The sequence below is a fragment of the Podarcis liolepis genome (assembly GCF_965112155.1).
Source record: "Podarcis liolepis genome assembly, chromosome: 17".
NCBI classification, from domain to species: domain Eukaryota; kingdom Metazoa; phylum Chordata; class Lepidosauria; order Squamata; family Lacertidae; genus Podarcis; species Podarcis liolepis.
Window position 1 is genome coordinate 34183513 of NC_139571.1, and position 15583 is coordinate 34199095.

At 47.6% G+C, this 15583-nt stretch overlaps 2 protein-coding genes across 15 annotated transcripts in view; one reads left to right on the top strand and one right to left on the bottom strand.

Moving 5' to 3' along the window:
• The first annotated feature begins 1009 nt into the window (after positions 1-1009).
• On the top strand, positions 1010-11153 carry GSTK1 (glutathione S-transferase kappa 1). 2 transcript variants are annotated; one of them, XR_014520500.1, is made up of 8 exons: positions 1010-1375; positions 3851-3932; positions 5592-5720; positions 6039-6139; positions 7472-7858; positions 8023-9048; positions 10011-10104; positions 10688-11153. XR_014520500.1 is itself a non-coding variant. In XM_083481571.1 (8 exons), the coding sequence occupies exons 1-8, from the start codon at positions 1025-1027 to the stop codon at positions 10729-10731; spliced, it is 954 nt and encodes a 317-aa protein (XP_083337697.1). In that variant the 5' UTR covers positions 1010-1024; the 3' UTR covers positions 10732-11153. The 2 variants fall into 2 exon arrangements, 1 of the variants encoding a protein (XP_083337697.1); XM_083481571.1 differs by having other exon boundaries at positions 7472-7507; positions 8932-9048.
• A 1202-nt stretch (positions 11154-12355) lies between these two features.
• LOC310696204 (rap1 GTPase-activating protein 1-like) overlaps positions 12356-15583 on the bottom strand; it is a 49942-nt gene continuing 46714 nt past the window's right edge. For 4 of the 13 annotated variants that reach the window (XM_083481416.1, XM_083481415.1, XM_083481418.1 and 1 more), the window contains exons 22-24: positions 14770-14855; positions 14562-14631; positions 12356-13064 (exon numbers count right to left, since the gene is read on the bottom strand). In XM_083481416.1, the coding sequence (XP_083337542.1) occupies positions 14608-14631; positions 14770-14855 (110 nt within the window). In that variant the 3' untranslated portion in view covers positions 12356-13064; positions 14562-14607. Of the gene's footprint in view, positions 13670-13886; positions 14856-15583 lie in introns of all 13 variants that reach the window. The other 9 variants (XR_014520480.1, XR_014520481.1, XR_014520483.1 and 6 more) reach the window with 5 other exon arrangements.

Below are 15583 nucleotides of genomic sequence, written 5' to 3' on the forward strand. Positions count from 1 at the left end.
TTGGTTTTTCAGGGCTGAGAAACCTTTAGCTATCCAGGTGTTGCCAAACTCCAAACACTTCCCAAACCCACATTCCTGACTTGGCAATGCTGACTGGGATTGAAGGGAGTTGGAATGCTACAATGCCTAGAGGGCCACTTGGAGCTGTATAAAACTGCTAACTGAGTTCACCTGGGAGTTTGTAGCAAAGTGTCATCGATATGCAAATGACACCCAACTCCCTTTCATCCAATTCAGGTGAGAAACATTGGGTAAACCAGTGTCTGGGTGTGCTATGAAGTGGATGAGGTCCAGTAAACTAAAATAGAATGCAGATTAGTCCTTTTGGTGGGTGGTTCATCTACATGGGTTTGTGGTGGTCCACTTCTCTGAAGGGACACAATCGCAATCTACAGAGTTGATTGTGGATCCATCTTTGCGTTGGAAGTGTCTGTGACCCTCTCTGGACCAAGAGACCAGGGAATACTGATCTATAAACTGGTTACTTTCAGATCATATACAGTACTGCCTTTGAAGAGCATTTGGAAATTGCAATTAGTCCAAAACAAAAACATTTGGGGTCTATGTAAATATTCAAGTCAATGAAATTATTACTGTTTAGCTGTTAACTCGATTTTACTCAGCAAACAAATTACAGGTATAGTATGTCCTAAAGTAGATATAAATCAAGCATCAACATTGTGGTCTTTCTTTTGTTTGTTAACAAAACCTTCAGATTTCTTTCTTTCTTTTGCAAAAGCTGATGCTCAGCTGAGAGTAGTGCAAGTGAAGATAGTAATTTCTTGTCATTTCTCGACCGATAAAAGCATTCTAGAAGCAGCTTAAAAATATTAATTTCATCCAGAATTCTCAGGGTTGCCAGGGGCAACAATATTCTTCAGTAAGTCCATCTTTGTTGTTGATTTTGTGCAAAAAGTGGCATACGAATAAAACGAACGAAGGAATTATTAGCTGGTCCATCATACATGATTCTCCTTAACGGTGGGACCAATGTATAAAACGCCATATTTTTAAAGGGAAAAAAATGGAAATAGGACTTGAGCGCGTGGTTGCCGCTGGGGGCCGGCAGCGAGCAGCCTCTCCCCCTCATGTGATTCGGCCCTTGAGCCCAAAGAAGGCGGAGCCCGGAGGCCTTGGACCGTCCCGAGCGAGGAGTTGCTTTTCTGTCGAGGTGCAGCCCCCGTTTCCCCATCTCATGCTGGCCTTCCTTGCGCGAGCGCCCCGTCCTCTCCTCTCCGGCTCAGCCGGCAGCCCAAGGAGGGCTATGGCGGCGGCAGCGCGGCAAGGTTTGCGCAGCAGCAGCAGCAGCAGCAGCAAGAAACTGGTGGAGTGTTTCTACGACGTGCTGTCTCCGTATTCCTGGCTGGGATTCGAGGTAACAGCGGTGGAAGATGGAGGCATGGAGGGGGGACCGGGACAGTCTTCCCCCTCTCCCCCCAGATTGCAGCACCCTGCTGGGACAGCCGCCCTTGCACCCCTCGCCAAGAACTCCGGCGCAACTTTGCTTTGCTCAGATGTCCACTCTCCGTGGGTCCCGTCGGTTTTCCTTCCGTACTTAGGAGGGTCACGAAAAGTAGAATTGCAAAGTCGGAAGTGTCCTGGTCGACCTGCGATCGACAGGTAGATCGCCGGTGTGCTTCCGGTCGATCGCGGTAGTTAAATAAGTGGTCGCCCCTGAGCGCTCGTGACGCGCCCCGGGCTGTTAACGCATTTAGTCCCCGCGTCGGCTGCTGCGCGTGGGAAGCAGGGAGGGCTGCGAAACGCAGAGTGAGGCCAACAGGTGTTTGGATTACAATATTGTATTCTGGAAGAACAACCCGTTAAATCTAAAACTGCACCCACTGGCAGTCCGAGGCTGCAATTCCACGCAGGGCTTTCACCCGGGAGCACCCTTCCAAGTACTGCCACCTTGCACAGGAACCAGGTGCAAAGGTAGCTCAGCTGGTTACAGCCTGGTGCTGATAATGCCAAGGTTGCAGGTTCGATCCTGTATGAGGCAGCTGCAGATTTCCCCATTGCAGGGGGTTGGACTAGAAGGCATGTCCAACTCTTTAGAGACTGTGATCTACTGCCAATATAATAAAACTGGCAGTGATCTACCCATTGTCATTGCCCAGAGTTGGTGAGCTTTTTTTAGGGGAGAGTCTTACCCATGGGTAGGCTAACTAAGGCCCAAGGGCTGGATCTGGCCTAATCGCCTTCTAAATTCAGCCTGCAGACAGTCTGGGAATCAGTGTGTTTTTACATGAGTAGAACGTGTGCTTTTATTTAAAATGCATTTCTGGGTTATTTGTGGGGCATAGGAATTAGTTCTTCCCCCCCAAAAAAATATAGTCCGGCCCCTCACAAGGTCTGAGGGACGGTGGACCGGCCCCCTGCTGAAAAAGTTTGCTGACCCCTGGTCTTACCCAACAGTTATTGTGATAATACTGCCATCTGACTGCTGCATAAAATTGAGTGAGCACAGGACGGTAATTCTAAGGGCATTTTATAAATAAAATAAAGGAAATGACTCTGAAGTGGAAGCAGCTCTGGCAGCTTTTGCAAATACCCAGAGGGATCTCAGCTTCCCAAATACCCGGTACCTTTGTACAGTATAAATACCTTTGTCTGAACTTTGCCTTGTTTACTGCTGCTGCTGAAAGTGTTGCAACTTTCCAACTGTTAATTATCTCTTCCATGTTCCGATTGCGGGTGTTCATTAGGAATTGAACCAGATAGTTTGCCAGGCTGTTCAGAGGTCGCTTCCAACCAGTCTGCCCATAGAGCATTCATCCTGAATGCAGAAGGGGGGCGCCTTTGCCTTAAGAATAGAAATTTTAAAGTTTAGAAATGACGTTCATAGCTAGCATGACGCGGGGGCTGGCTTTAGAAACTTGTAGAGTGGCATGTGCCAATGATGCAGGAAGTTTGGGCAGGTGTTTGTCCCTCCCAACATGGTCTAGATGATTAATCACCAGAGGAATACAGGAGTTGGTTGATCCTGCCATTTATTTGACAAGGCTAGATGGCCGCCTTCTCATCCTTTCCAGCTCATGCCCCAGCCCAATTGAGATTCCTCCGTAGTTTGCACAAATAGTCAAGGCTACTGTTCAGATTAGGGACGCGGGTAGCGCCGTGGGTTAAACCACAGAGCCTAGGACTTGCTGATCAGGCGGTTCAAATCCCTGCAATGGGGTGAGCTCCCGTTGCTCAGTCCCTGCTCCTGCCAACCTAGCAGTTCGAAAGCACGTCAAAGTGCAAGTAGATAAATAGGTACCACTCCGGCAGGAAAGTAAACAGCATTTCCGTGCGCTGCTCTGGTTCGCCAGAAGCGGCTTAGTCATGCTGGCCACATGACCCGGAAGCTGTACGCCGGCTCCCTCGGCCAATAAAGCGAGATGAGCGCCGCAACCCCAGAGTCAGTCACGACTGGACCTAATGGTCAGGGGTCCCTTTACCTTTACCTTACTGTTCAGATTGCAGATTCGTGTTTAGAACTCTCGCTAACCTGTGTCTTTGCATTCCTCTTGTTTTCTGGCATTAACTTGATTTTATCTTTGGGCTTCCCCCAATGTCTATTCATGATACATTCTTAATCTTGCATCTGATGAAGTAGTTTATTCCCTGCAAAAGTTCATACCATGGTGAGCCTGTTTCTGAAGTACCGCCTGCAACCTGTCTGTTTTACCCTCTTGCAGACTAACACAGATGCTGTTTTGAATCTGCCTTGCAAAAGTTGCCTTCTGCAACCTGCCTGCTGGCTCTCGATAGCTTTATTTCTCTGCCTCTGTCCGTCTCTCTCTGTCTCTCCTCGCATGTGAGTTTTGAGCTGCTGCTGATCATCAATCAACTTTCCTCACTGATGTAGGCTCTCTGCCGCTACCGTCCCATCTGGAACATGGAGCTGCGCTTCCGACCTGTTTTCCTTGGAGGCATAATGCACTCGACTGGTAAGTGCTGATTAACAGAACTGAGTTCAACTGAAATGTACTGTATTTTTCGCTCCATAAGGCGCACCGGACTATAAGGCGCACCTAGTTTTTAGAGGGGGAAATCAAGGGGGAAAATCCTGTCCGCTTCTCCCAGAGCTTCTGGGACTGCCGGGGGAAGCCCGTGTCCCCCCTCCCCCAGCCCCAAAGAGCAAAGAAGCCAAGACAGCGAGTGGGATCCATCCCACTCGCTGTCTTGGCCTCCTCTTTAGCCACACGCAACCTCTCCAGCCGGGAGAGGCTGCGCGCGGCTAAAGAAGCCATAGCGTGAGCAGCCTCTCCCGGCCAGAGGGGCTGCGCGTGGCTATGGCAATACCCCCACCTCCCGCAGAAGCCCACAGGAGCCGCGCACCCTTTAAGGAGCGTGCGGCTCCTGCGGGCTTTTCTATGAGGAGGGAGAAGGGACTGACTGGCAGCGTCAGTCCCTTCACCCTCCTGGAGAAAAGCCTGCAAGAGCCGCGTGGAGCTTGTGTGCTCTTGGGGGCTTTTCCTGCCTGCCTCCCCCCCTGCATTCGCTCCATAAGACGCATACACATTTCCCCTTACTTTTTAGGAGGGAAAAAGTGCGTCTTATGGAGTGAAAAATACGGTATATAAAATATGTAGATGAGAACTACGTTCCATATTGGTCTCTTTCTTGCATACCCCCCTTAGATGCAGTCTTGCCCTGGGAAAATCAAACTACCATTTCCCAAGTCAACAAGGCCTGTAAAATTAGGTTTCGTCCCCAAGCAAGTGTTGCTTTCATCTTTGTTTTGTTTTCATTGCTTGCTTTCTATAGTATCAGGGAATCTGTAGCTGCGTCATGTATTACAGATCCTGCACTTAGTGGTTGTGAAGGCTAATTTTGATGAAGTTCATTTAAGGAAGACGAAACAACAACATCTCGGGCTGTTGATATAGCTATGGCTGGTTCTGGACTGGGAGAGCCTGGCTGCTCTTGCCCATGCACTGGTAACCTCCAGGCTAGATTACTGCCATGCACTGTATGTGGGACTTCCCTTGAGGTCGGTCTGGAAGGTGATGCAAAATGCCATTGTTTGGCTGCTCGCAGGAGTAATGTATCCACTGTTGAAAGAAGGGCACTAGTTGCCAGTTAGGTACTGGGCTACGTTTATGGTGCTGGTTTTTGGTGTAGACAGTCTTATGCAGTGTGGACCCAGGACACCTTGGGTCACACCCCTTATATACCCAATTAAGTGACTATGGGGTTGTGGCGCTCATCTCGCTTTCAGGCCGAGGCAGCCAGCCTTTGTCCACAGACAGCTTTGCAGATCATGTGGCCAGCATGACTAAACCGCTTCTGGCTCAATGGACACTGTGACGGAAACCAGAGTGCACGGAAACACCATTTACTTTCCCACTGCAGTGGGACCTATTTATCTACTTGTACTGGTGTGCTTTCGAACTGCTAGGTTGGCAGGAGCTGGGACAGAGCAACGGGAACTCATTCCTTCATGGGGATTCGAACCGCCGACCTTCTGATGGGCAAGCCCAAGAGGCTCAGTGGTTTAGACCACAGCGCCACCCGCGTCCCATGATGATGATGACGCTGTAAGGATGAGAGGTCGTAGGATATAGTAGCCTCTGTCTCTGAAATCTCCTTATTCTCTGCAACAGGTAACAGACCCCCAGCAATGGTGCCGAAGAAAGGAGAGTACATGACAAAGGACCTCCTGCGAATGGCAAAATTCTACCAGGTGCCACTGCATCTCGTAAAGGATTTCCTAGGGAGTGTTCTTGAGAAGGGTAAGCAGAGGGAGATGTTTGGTGGGGATACATGGAGATAATGGAGAAGAACTGAGAAGCGTTGCACAATGAGTCCGTGGCAGCTCCGAGTGCATATGAAACTGCCACACATAAATGGGACTCTCTCAGCAAGTGCACAATTTTTATGCAAGCCAACCTTCCTAATAAGGGTTTCTTTAATGTGGGGGTTGGCCTCTTCTTCTTTGACAACGGGCAAAGCACTTTATTTATTTTTCTTTTTTTTGGTATTTTGTAGCAATGGATTCCTCCCCTCTTAACATTTACGCTGACTCTGGTCCTTTTTGTGCCCAAATGCAGGCAGTCTGAAAGCCATGCGCTTTGTCACAGCCGTGGATATGGCAGAGCCGCAGTTTTTGGAGCCTGTGTCTAGAGAACTTTGGATGCGCCTCTGGTCCCGCGTGAGTATGGTTGTACTCGTACGTCTCTCCAGGTGGTTCTGTGCCTGTCGCGATTATTTCTTCCATTTATCAATTGCACAAATAAAGCAGGGCATCCCCTCCCCTGACCCCCCCCCCCGTTTATCAAAATGTATGGTTTTGATTAAAATAACAGGGCCCAGAATCCCTCCGTATACTTCTATATTCTTGTGTGTTTCAGCTGTTTCTCTACCCTGTCCCCTGTAAGGAACGTCACGCTACTTCTCATTGTATCAGTGTGTTTGAAAACGCAGTAAAAAAGTTAAATATAAAAAGTAATTACTTTTTATCCAGGATGCTTAGGCAAGATAGTTGAAATGCTGTGGGCCAGGTTTTGTTTTCAACCCCCCCAAAATCAGATTCAGCACTCTGTGGTGGCTCTCCATGGGGTCCTTAAATCTTCTCTTTTTACTGTTTCCCAAGGCTGTATTATAGCGCTTAGGAGCCACAGCCCAGGACTGATGGACTCTGTTCCTCTTTGATGGGACCAACAAAGTTGTATAGGTCTGGGTGGAATGAAAAAACAAGGGGCAAATATAACTTGCAGGGTTTCTCCATAGAAATCATTTTATTTATTATTATTATTCATTAAACTTACTTGTCGCTTGTCACCTGAAGGTCTCCAAGTGACTTGCAGCAAAGAAAAATATACAATACATAATACCATTGGGGGGAAGTGTGTGTGGGGGGGTCATATTGTATACTAATATTTCATATAACAAAAGATTTATGGAAAAACAAAAAGAACATACCAGCCGTATGAATAATAGCAAACATTATTAGCAATGCTCAAATAATAAACAGAGCAATTCTCTGGCCACTAATTAGCAAACAAACAAATAAAAACCCATCCTCCAGAGTCCTCCAGGGATGGTCCAGCATGTCTCTTCTCCCTTCAGCAAAGCAGGAAGAGTTTTACTTGCTTGCAGTTGACACGGCTACTGCTCCTCAAAATTCCAAGCCATACGCCATTCCTGTCACCCTTCACTTCAGTGTGATCATTGTAGCTATAGCTTTGGTGAAGTGAACTTCTGTTCCTTGGCACCCATCTCCGTTAGGATCAAGGATGCATAACATGGAGTCCTCCCGTTGGCCAAGGGGTGAAGGAAGTTGGTAGTTCAGAAAGTGCCACAGGGTCTACACTCCTGATTAAAGTGAGTGACATGGCACGCTTGTCCGTGAGCGTCTCTTGGACCTTTGTTCCTTGTAGCAGAAGGAAATTAATTATTTTTGATATCTTCACTCTCCCTTGCACAGTCAGTCTCTTGTCTATGAAAGATTTGTAAATGGTTGCCTTACTCCTTGTCTCTTCAGGATGAAGACATAAACCAGCCAGAGAGCATCTTGGCAGTAAGTTTCTTTCTTTTTCGGTTCTGCAGCGCTGCCTGTACTCCTGTTTGTGACACACCCTGGTCTAGATGAGCGCTTTTCATCCTTGCATCTCCTGATGCTGTTAGACTGCAGCCTCCTGTCACCCATAGTCCATTTGGTCAATAGTCAGGGATGGTGGAAGTTGCAGTCCAACAGCATTTGGGGACCTGAGGTTGATGAATTGGTCTAGGTGCTGTAGACTGGCCTGTGGAGATCTGCTGTGTGATCATTCTTCTGTTGCGACAGAAGTTTATACTCAGACTTCATAATTGTGGACCTGCAGGAAGAGCTTTTCAGGTAACCTTGCAGTGCACGAGGATTAGCTTTGTAGTTCTAGCTAGTCAGACAGAAAATATGCAGAAGAGGATTTGCGTGATTTTATTTTCCACCTGGGACGCGGGTGGCGCTGTGGGTTAAACCACAGAGCCTAGGACTTGCTGATCAGAAGGTCGGCAGTTCACATCCCCATGACGGGGTGAGCTCCCGTTGCTCAGTCCCTGCTCCTGCACACCTAGCAGTTTGAAAGCACGTCAAAGTGCAAGTAGATCAATAGGTACTGCTCCAGCGGGAAGGTAAACGGCGTTTCCATGTGCTGCTCTGGTTTGCCAGAAGCGGCTTAGTCATGCTGGCCACATGACCTGGAAGCTGTATGCTGGCTGCCTCGGACAATAAAGCGAGATGAGCTCTGCAACCCCAGAGTCGGTCACGACTGGACCTAATGGTCAGGGGTCCCTTTACCTTTACCTATTTTCCTCCTAGCATGGCTTTCTTGGTGTTGTCCCCCTTTTTTAAGGGGGGGGGGAAACTGACTTCAATGAAAGCAATTCAGTGTAGCTTTAGACTGCTTTCTGCACTCCCTGGTGAAAATTCTCTGCGCCCACATATTCAGAACATCCTGCTACGTGACCTGCACCCTATTTCTCTTGCAGTGTTTTGTGTTCTTTAGTATGTATAGGAAGGATCTGTGGTTAAGTGGTAGGCTGTGTGCTTTGTGTACTGAAAGCCCCATGGTGAGTCTCTGGCAGCCTCTGCCAAGCAGGCCTGGCAAAGATCTCTGCCCAGCACTCTGCAGAGCCATTTCCTGTCCAGGGAGGCAATGCTCAGCTGTGTGGACCATATGGTCAGAATTTAGCCTAGCTTAATACTGACAATCTGGGAACAAGTCATTTCATGTGTGCGCATCTAACCTGGCAAGGTTGCAAAACCAGCACTTCCCCTGCCTGCTGGTTGCACCTGCTTCTCAGCAAAGCAAAATCATTTTTTGTTTTTGCTGTGCTCTCCTTTAAAATACTCCATGCCGGTTAAATTCCTGTGTCAGTACCGAAGACCTTTTAAAGCGTTATCCAATTAACGTTGGCTATAGCGACTGCGGCACCTGCTTTTCTCCATCTGTCTCTTTTCAGGCTGCAGAGAGAGCAGGGTTGTCCTCGGACCAAGCTCGGAAACTCCTGGAAATGAGTTCCTCATCAGAGGTGAAGAATCGCCTGAAAGCTACAACAGATGAAGCACTAAAATATGGGGTGAGACACTGGCATTGCATCAGGCCAGGGCGGGGGAAGCTGTGGTCCTGCTGATACTGCTGGACTCCCCAACTCCCATCAGCGCCAGCCAGTAGGGTCAGTGATCAGCAATGATGGGAACTTGAGTCCAACGGATGTCTTGAGCTCTGCAGGTCCCTCTTCCTTGCAAATACTTTATCAGCAGCTGTGCATCTTCCACCCCCTGCCCCTTTTTCCTGAAGGGTTACCCTGAGGAATCAAGTGCCTGGATGTCCAAACAATAGGGAAACGGACTTGCCGATCGCATGGTCAGCAGTTCAAATCCCCGCGGCAGGGTGCGCTCCCGTCGTTCGGTCCCAGCGCCTGCCAACCTAGCAGTTCGAAAGCACCCCTGGGTGCAGGTAGATAAATAGGGACCGCTTACCAGCGGGAAGGTAAACGGCGTTCCGTGTGCTGCGCTGGCTCGCCAGAGCAGCGATGTCACACTGGCCATGTGACCCGGAAGTGTCTGCAGACGGCGCCGGCTCCCGGCCTATAGAGTGAGATGAGCGCACAACCCTAGAGTCTGGCAAGACTGGCCCGTATGGGCAGGGGTACCTTTACCTTTACCTATGGACCTCTAGAACGAATTAAGTACTTAACCCGAGGTACCACTGTACTCAGCAAGTACTTAGCGAGATGTACCAATATACTGATTCAGTATAAAATTCCTGGATCTGTGTGTCCTGGTTAGCCATCAGGCTTTTAAGCGACTTTCAGACAACCTAACAGAACGGAAGTGACCACATTCACTTCCCAGTGTTCAAGCTCCGATATATATTCCATCTTTCTTAAGAACCTAAGTGTAAGTTAAATCTGCAGCCACCAAACACAGAAGGCAACCTGAACCCGTTTGAGCTTCGCAGGTTCATGTACATTGCATCAAAGTGTGTCGATGAAGCAGTGCCCCCTTCGCGACTCTTGTGTCGTATGTCTTCCTTCAGGCATTTGGGCTGCCATGTTTTGTCGCTCACGTTAATGAAGAGCCTCACCTTCTCTTCGGTTCGGATCGCTTAGAGCTGCTGGGACATCTCTTGGGTGAGTGTTTTTAATGCTGTTGCCTATCATTTAATGGTCTTTCAGGTTCCAGTTTGGACTAACATGCCAAAAGGAAAGTCCTGGCCACTTGCAGGTACTTAAAAAACCTCAACAACTTTAAATACCTCAGGCTGTATACTGAATATTCCAGTCCATGCCGTTCACTCTGTCTAGAGATTCTCGACACAAATGTGGTACCTTTTGCATGACTGAATGCTCCTTCATTTAATCTTTTTGTGGCTGACAGAAGAGTTCTTGCCTAGCCTAGTTTTCACTGTGCTGGGAATTATTGATGGAGGAGTATTCAGTTTTGTAAGCATCTGCCTTCAGGTTGAATTTGCATAGCTTAGGCATCACTCTGCTGGCTCTATGAAGAGTTAGATCACTCCCCTTCTCCCCTTCTGAGGCAGTTGTAGTGACACAAACTGCCTTAATCTAGTAACCCATCAGATGAAGTAGGGAATTAATGTCATTTCCCCACTGCTGCTATTGAATTGGTGTGTTGGCTTAACTTGTTGCTTCTTTAAGACCCCCTTCTGCATTCTGAATCTAATTTGCTCTCTGATTCCGACTTGTTTTGCAGGAGAGAAATGGCTGGGACCAGTTCCCACATCTTCTAAGCTTTAGCTCTGAGAGTTACAGAGGAACAATGGGATTTCTAAGCCACAAAGGTTTGGGAGCGTCTGTTTCTACAAGGTGAACACAGGAGGGCTGATGGGCAGAAGGCAACCCCATAAACACGATTTTTGATACTAGAGAAGGCAACACAGCGATGATATCAACATGCAATGCACCTCAATCACACTGGTTTATGTCTAACACACATTTGACCCGTGTGAGTTGCTGGCATACCGGAGATGTAGATACGCATTAACAAAGAAGCTTCACTTTTAGTTGCTTGTTTTGGTTGCTGTTTCCGGCAATATAGTTAGTTGGTTGCAGAAATTGATACAGATGGTGTGAGTCAATGAGGTGCGTATTGCTCTTCATGAGAGACTGCTCTTTGTTGGGGATATGTAATGGCATAATAAAAGGGGCCTGGAGGTGTATCTTGTCCAACTTGGTCATTAGAGGGCTTCAAAGTGCTGTGGACAACAGCACAGCTCCCCTGCGCCATTCCCAGAAGTGTTGCATAATAGCAACATTTGATTCTTTTCTGAAATTCAGATGTGTTACAAACATCGGAAACTGACACGCACTACATCTCTGTAGTCTGGTAGTGTCTACTCTGACTGCCAACAACTCTTGGAGTATCAGAGGGCCTGTCACGACCTCCACTACCAATAAGAAATGCCAGGAGTTGAGAACCTTTTTCATACGCTACGTGCGCACACCATCAGTGAATCTTAATATCATTCAGACACAACTTGAAACAACTGTTTGGTACAGTGGTACCTCGGGTTAAGTACTTAATTCGTTCCGGAGGTCCGTTCTTAACCTGAAACTGTTCTTAACTTGAAGCACCACTTTAGCTAATGGGGCCTGCTGCTGCTGCCGTGCCGCCAGAGCACAATTTCTGTTCTCATCCTGAAGCAAAGTTCTTAACCTGAAGCACTATTTCTGGGTTAGTGGAGTGTGTAACCTGAAGCGTGTGTAACCTGAAGCATATGTAACCTGAGGTACCTCTGTACTTTAATTAAACAAGACAAGATAAATATACATAGATTAGGATACGTGAGAGACTTGGGTGGAGAAGGGAAAGAAGTGCTGTTGCATTTCCAGCATTGAAGGCCCTCTTCTCCCGGGAAAAGCATCTACAGTGAGCCTTATTACAAGTAGAGCAGTGAGTTGCAGGAACTGATTTCTTCTGTGCTTGGTGAACATCCTCTGCTTGAGTGCCACAGCTGAATCGCTGTGGTGTTGTGCTTCACAAACAAACAAGAACAAGAAATCACCCTGATTTCAGGTCACACAGGTTTTGGGTGGATGTGTTTCCTCCCAATTTGCAACCTTTGCTTACTAACAAGAACTCCTCCTGTATCTGGATGCTGAGATCAGTGTCACTGTGTATCAAAGAACAGACAAAAGTGTGTGTAGCACTTCATCCCAAGACCAAAGAATTGAAACTGATCTCATGCCTCACACTTTCAGTGGGGTGGACCTGTCTTAAGGTCACACAGTGTTTTTACCTGTTCGTCTTTGCTAAAATAAGGCACGAGAAGATAATGTGGTACAGGCCAGACCCCTTATTTTAACCCCAAATAGTTCTTGACAGGAACACTTAAGAAACCACAACAAAGGTAAGAGTATATTGGTCACAGTAGTCTTTTATTGCAAGCCCAGACACCACAGACACAACAAGCATGGAGCAAGGGTCACAAATTCACATTTATAGGTTCTTGATGGCACAGAGACTTAAGGGAGAATGGAGTGGTTGGAGGGACTGTTGTACAGTGAGATACCAAACAAAGACCTGTTGAATCCCATGAAGGATGAGATGAACACAAACCCCTCCCACTATCAGACACCTGTGCACTTTGGCACAAGATACCTACGCTGCATAAAGCAGTTGAGGTGCTCTTACATACCAGGTGCCATCCTTAGAGTGATAAGGGCTTTCATTCCTTAGTTTTATAAAGCCTGTGCTCAGAAGAATGGGTACAAACACAGCCTTCCAAAGAAGGCCCTGTGGGGGCACATCTTGGGTTTTTAAATTTTAGCAGTTATGAGGACAGACAGAAAGATCTCTCTCCTCTTGTTTGTTTCTGAAACTATGGCAGGAGACCCCTGTTCCCCCCTCTTGACTTTCTGATCTCCTGAGGTTGCTGAACTAGAATGACACATGTGGGTGAGCGAATGCCACGATTTGGACTTTTGTGGTTGGTTTCCTTACTGCCTGTGGTGCAGCTGTCACTGAATGAAGCAGAAAGGTCAGGTCAGGCGTTCTTGGGGAGTCCAGCATTCAACTCCTCCGGACATCTGGGTGAGCTGCTGTTGAGGTCTCACTTTGGCATCAAATCCTGCAAGCACAGACAGGGAAGTTGATAACAGCTGAGTAGATTCAAGGGACAGATGTGATCACGGGACCCCAAAGCAGCTTCGTTCTTCCTACACTTCAGTCTTTGGTACAGCTTAACAAATTGAAGCAGTTCCATCTGTGAATGCTAACGAAGGGCAAGTACATTCCCAAGACCAGAGGCGGAGTGGTACTATACCAGGCAGCACAGCAGCTGGGGAACCAGGTGGCCTGTCTTTTACCAGCAATCTCCATAAAGAACCCAGGTTCATATATGGAGACACACAACCAGGGATGAGCAAAATCTCATGGGAAGCTTTACGGATTTTTTTTTATTTCCCTTAAGCCATGAAAAGCAATCTCATAATATAATATGGATGCAGCTGAGAGGGCAATATTCAGATCCGCCAGGCTGATTAGGTGAAAAGCATTTCAACGCAACGTATTTCCAAGTCCCACTGGGACAATTTGCAAGCATGCTCCGACACGTCCCCTGTGTGACAAATTGAGCCAAGTTAATTGGGTTGCCTTTACTGGATCTGAACAAAGCTACAAATTGGTATATGAATCAGACCAGTGCAATTCTGAGTTTTTTGCTTCTTATGGTACCTCCCAGTGGCGTAGCGTGGGGGGTGCAGGGGGGGGGCCGGCTGCACCGGGCGCAACATCTGGGGGTTAGGGTTAGGGGGCGCAAATCCACGGGTTAGGGGGCCCAAATCCACGGGTTAGGGGGCGCAAATCCACGGGTAAGGGGGCGCAAATCCACAGGTTAGGGGGCGCAAATTACTTGCCTTGCCCCGGGTGCTGACAACCCACGCTACGCCACTGGTACCTCCTGTGGCGACCAAAGCTGTGGGGCACTAGTAACCATCCAATGAGTTCTGTTTGCACAGAAACAAGCCTGGGCAGAATATAATTGTGTCCGATTAGGTACCATTCGGGGGGAAAGTAACTCGCCCCCTGGAAAAGGCATCTGATTACCTTGAAAAGCTTCCAGAGTCCTTGGGAGTCCCTCCCCCTTTCTTGAAGACAAACTAATGAAGGATGCACCTCCCCATCGATGACAGAGGCAGGAAACAGATTGACAGAAGCACAAAGCTAGCCAGTGAGCAGAGATGACTGAGCGCAAAAAAATAAAAAAAGCTGCAGTAACACAGAGAGATGGATGGGGCTGGGGGGAAAGGGCATTGTGGGAAACAAGAATCTTGGGGAATTCGCCAAGAAACTTGCAGACCCTGCTAGATGCAGCGGAGGTGTGTTTGTGATGGGGGCACAGAGCAGTTGTCTTGGGAAAGAAGTTCAGATTGGTGTGAGGGGTTTGGGAAGAGAAGACACAGGAGCCGCCTGTGTGTCTGGGGAGACCCACAAAGTCAGCCTCCTGTTTTCCCATCAGGGAATGCGGAGGGTGACCAAGAGAGCCCTCTTCCTTTCCATCACCTTTTGCCCACATGCCCTTGTCCCCTTACCCTAGGGCACCGAGGCTCCCTAGGGTGTGGATTACCTGAGAATTACCCAGCATGCACTGAGACACCCCTCCAGCGATGACATCACACACAGCACAAAATGGAGGCCTGTGGAACAAGGAAGTGGCAGTTTCTTTAGCATTCTTCCCTTTACCCCCCCCCCTGCTTTCCAGTATACGAAGAACCCATGAAATCACCTCCCTGCCTCCTTAATCTCATGGGGAAAAGAAAAGTAGAAGAACATACTGGACTGTAACGATGAGCATCCACTTTGCTGCCTTTCCCCTTCTCCATGGAGCCTGCAGCACTGCTTGGAGGGAGCAGCTGAGTTACTGAAAGGAATTAAGCATTTTATTTAGAAAGGTTAAATCAAGCTATTTCTGGTGCACCAGACCCATCTTTTTTCTTACTCAGGCTCCTGCCAACTATATACAGGATGCTACAGTACTGCTAATTTGCTTGGGACATCAGCCATTTTCCGATACCTGTCCCTGGTAAATTGTTGCCCCTGTTTTACCATTGTAGAGATATTCAGTAGACACTGTTCTACATTTTCAGCCCTCCTAGCCTTAGAACATAAATTTCAAGCATAATATTCAACCTATTATCCACTGCTTTTGTTTAGAATTGTTTTACTTGTTTTTATAATTGCCTAAACCATTATACCTGTTTTCCTGGTTTTTCATGGCATGATTATAATGTAACCCACCCTGAATAATGTTCAGGGGAAAAGAATGTGCCTTTTATGAGTCCTGATCCAAATTGGGGTCTCCCCATGCTGCTTTAAAAAAATGAATAAACCACCAAACAACACTTAAATATGTTCAAATGTGGTAGCACATTTTAAAGGTATCATCATCAGCCCTTAAGTGGTTTCGAAATGGAGAACATGTCCATTAATGGTTCTTGGTCACGAGGGCTAAATGAAACTTCCAGATGCAAAGCCATTGTATCCCTAAACACCAGTTGTTGGAGAACACCAGTAGGAGAGGCATATTGCCTTCAAACTGCCAGAAGCATGTGGCTGGTCCCTGTAAGAAAGGAATGTACCACATTGGGT

What these genes read in the sequence shown, in the direction of transcription:
- GSTK1 (XM_083481571.1), top strand. Translation starts at nt 1,025, where the DNA reads ATGGAAATAGGACTTGAGCGCGTGGTTGCCGCTGGGGGCCGGCAGCGA. An exon ending in GGATGCGCCTCTGGTCCCGC is followed by an intron (nt 6,140 to 7,471) that starts GTGAGTATGGTT and finishes TTGTCTCTTCAG; the next exon opens with GATGAAGACATAAACCAGCC. An exon ending in AGCCAGAGAGCATCTTGGCA is followed by an intron (nt 7,508 to 8,931) that starts GTAAGTTTCTTT and finishes GTCTCTTTTCAG; the next exon opens with GCTGCAGAGAGAGCAGGGTT.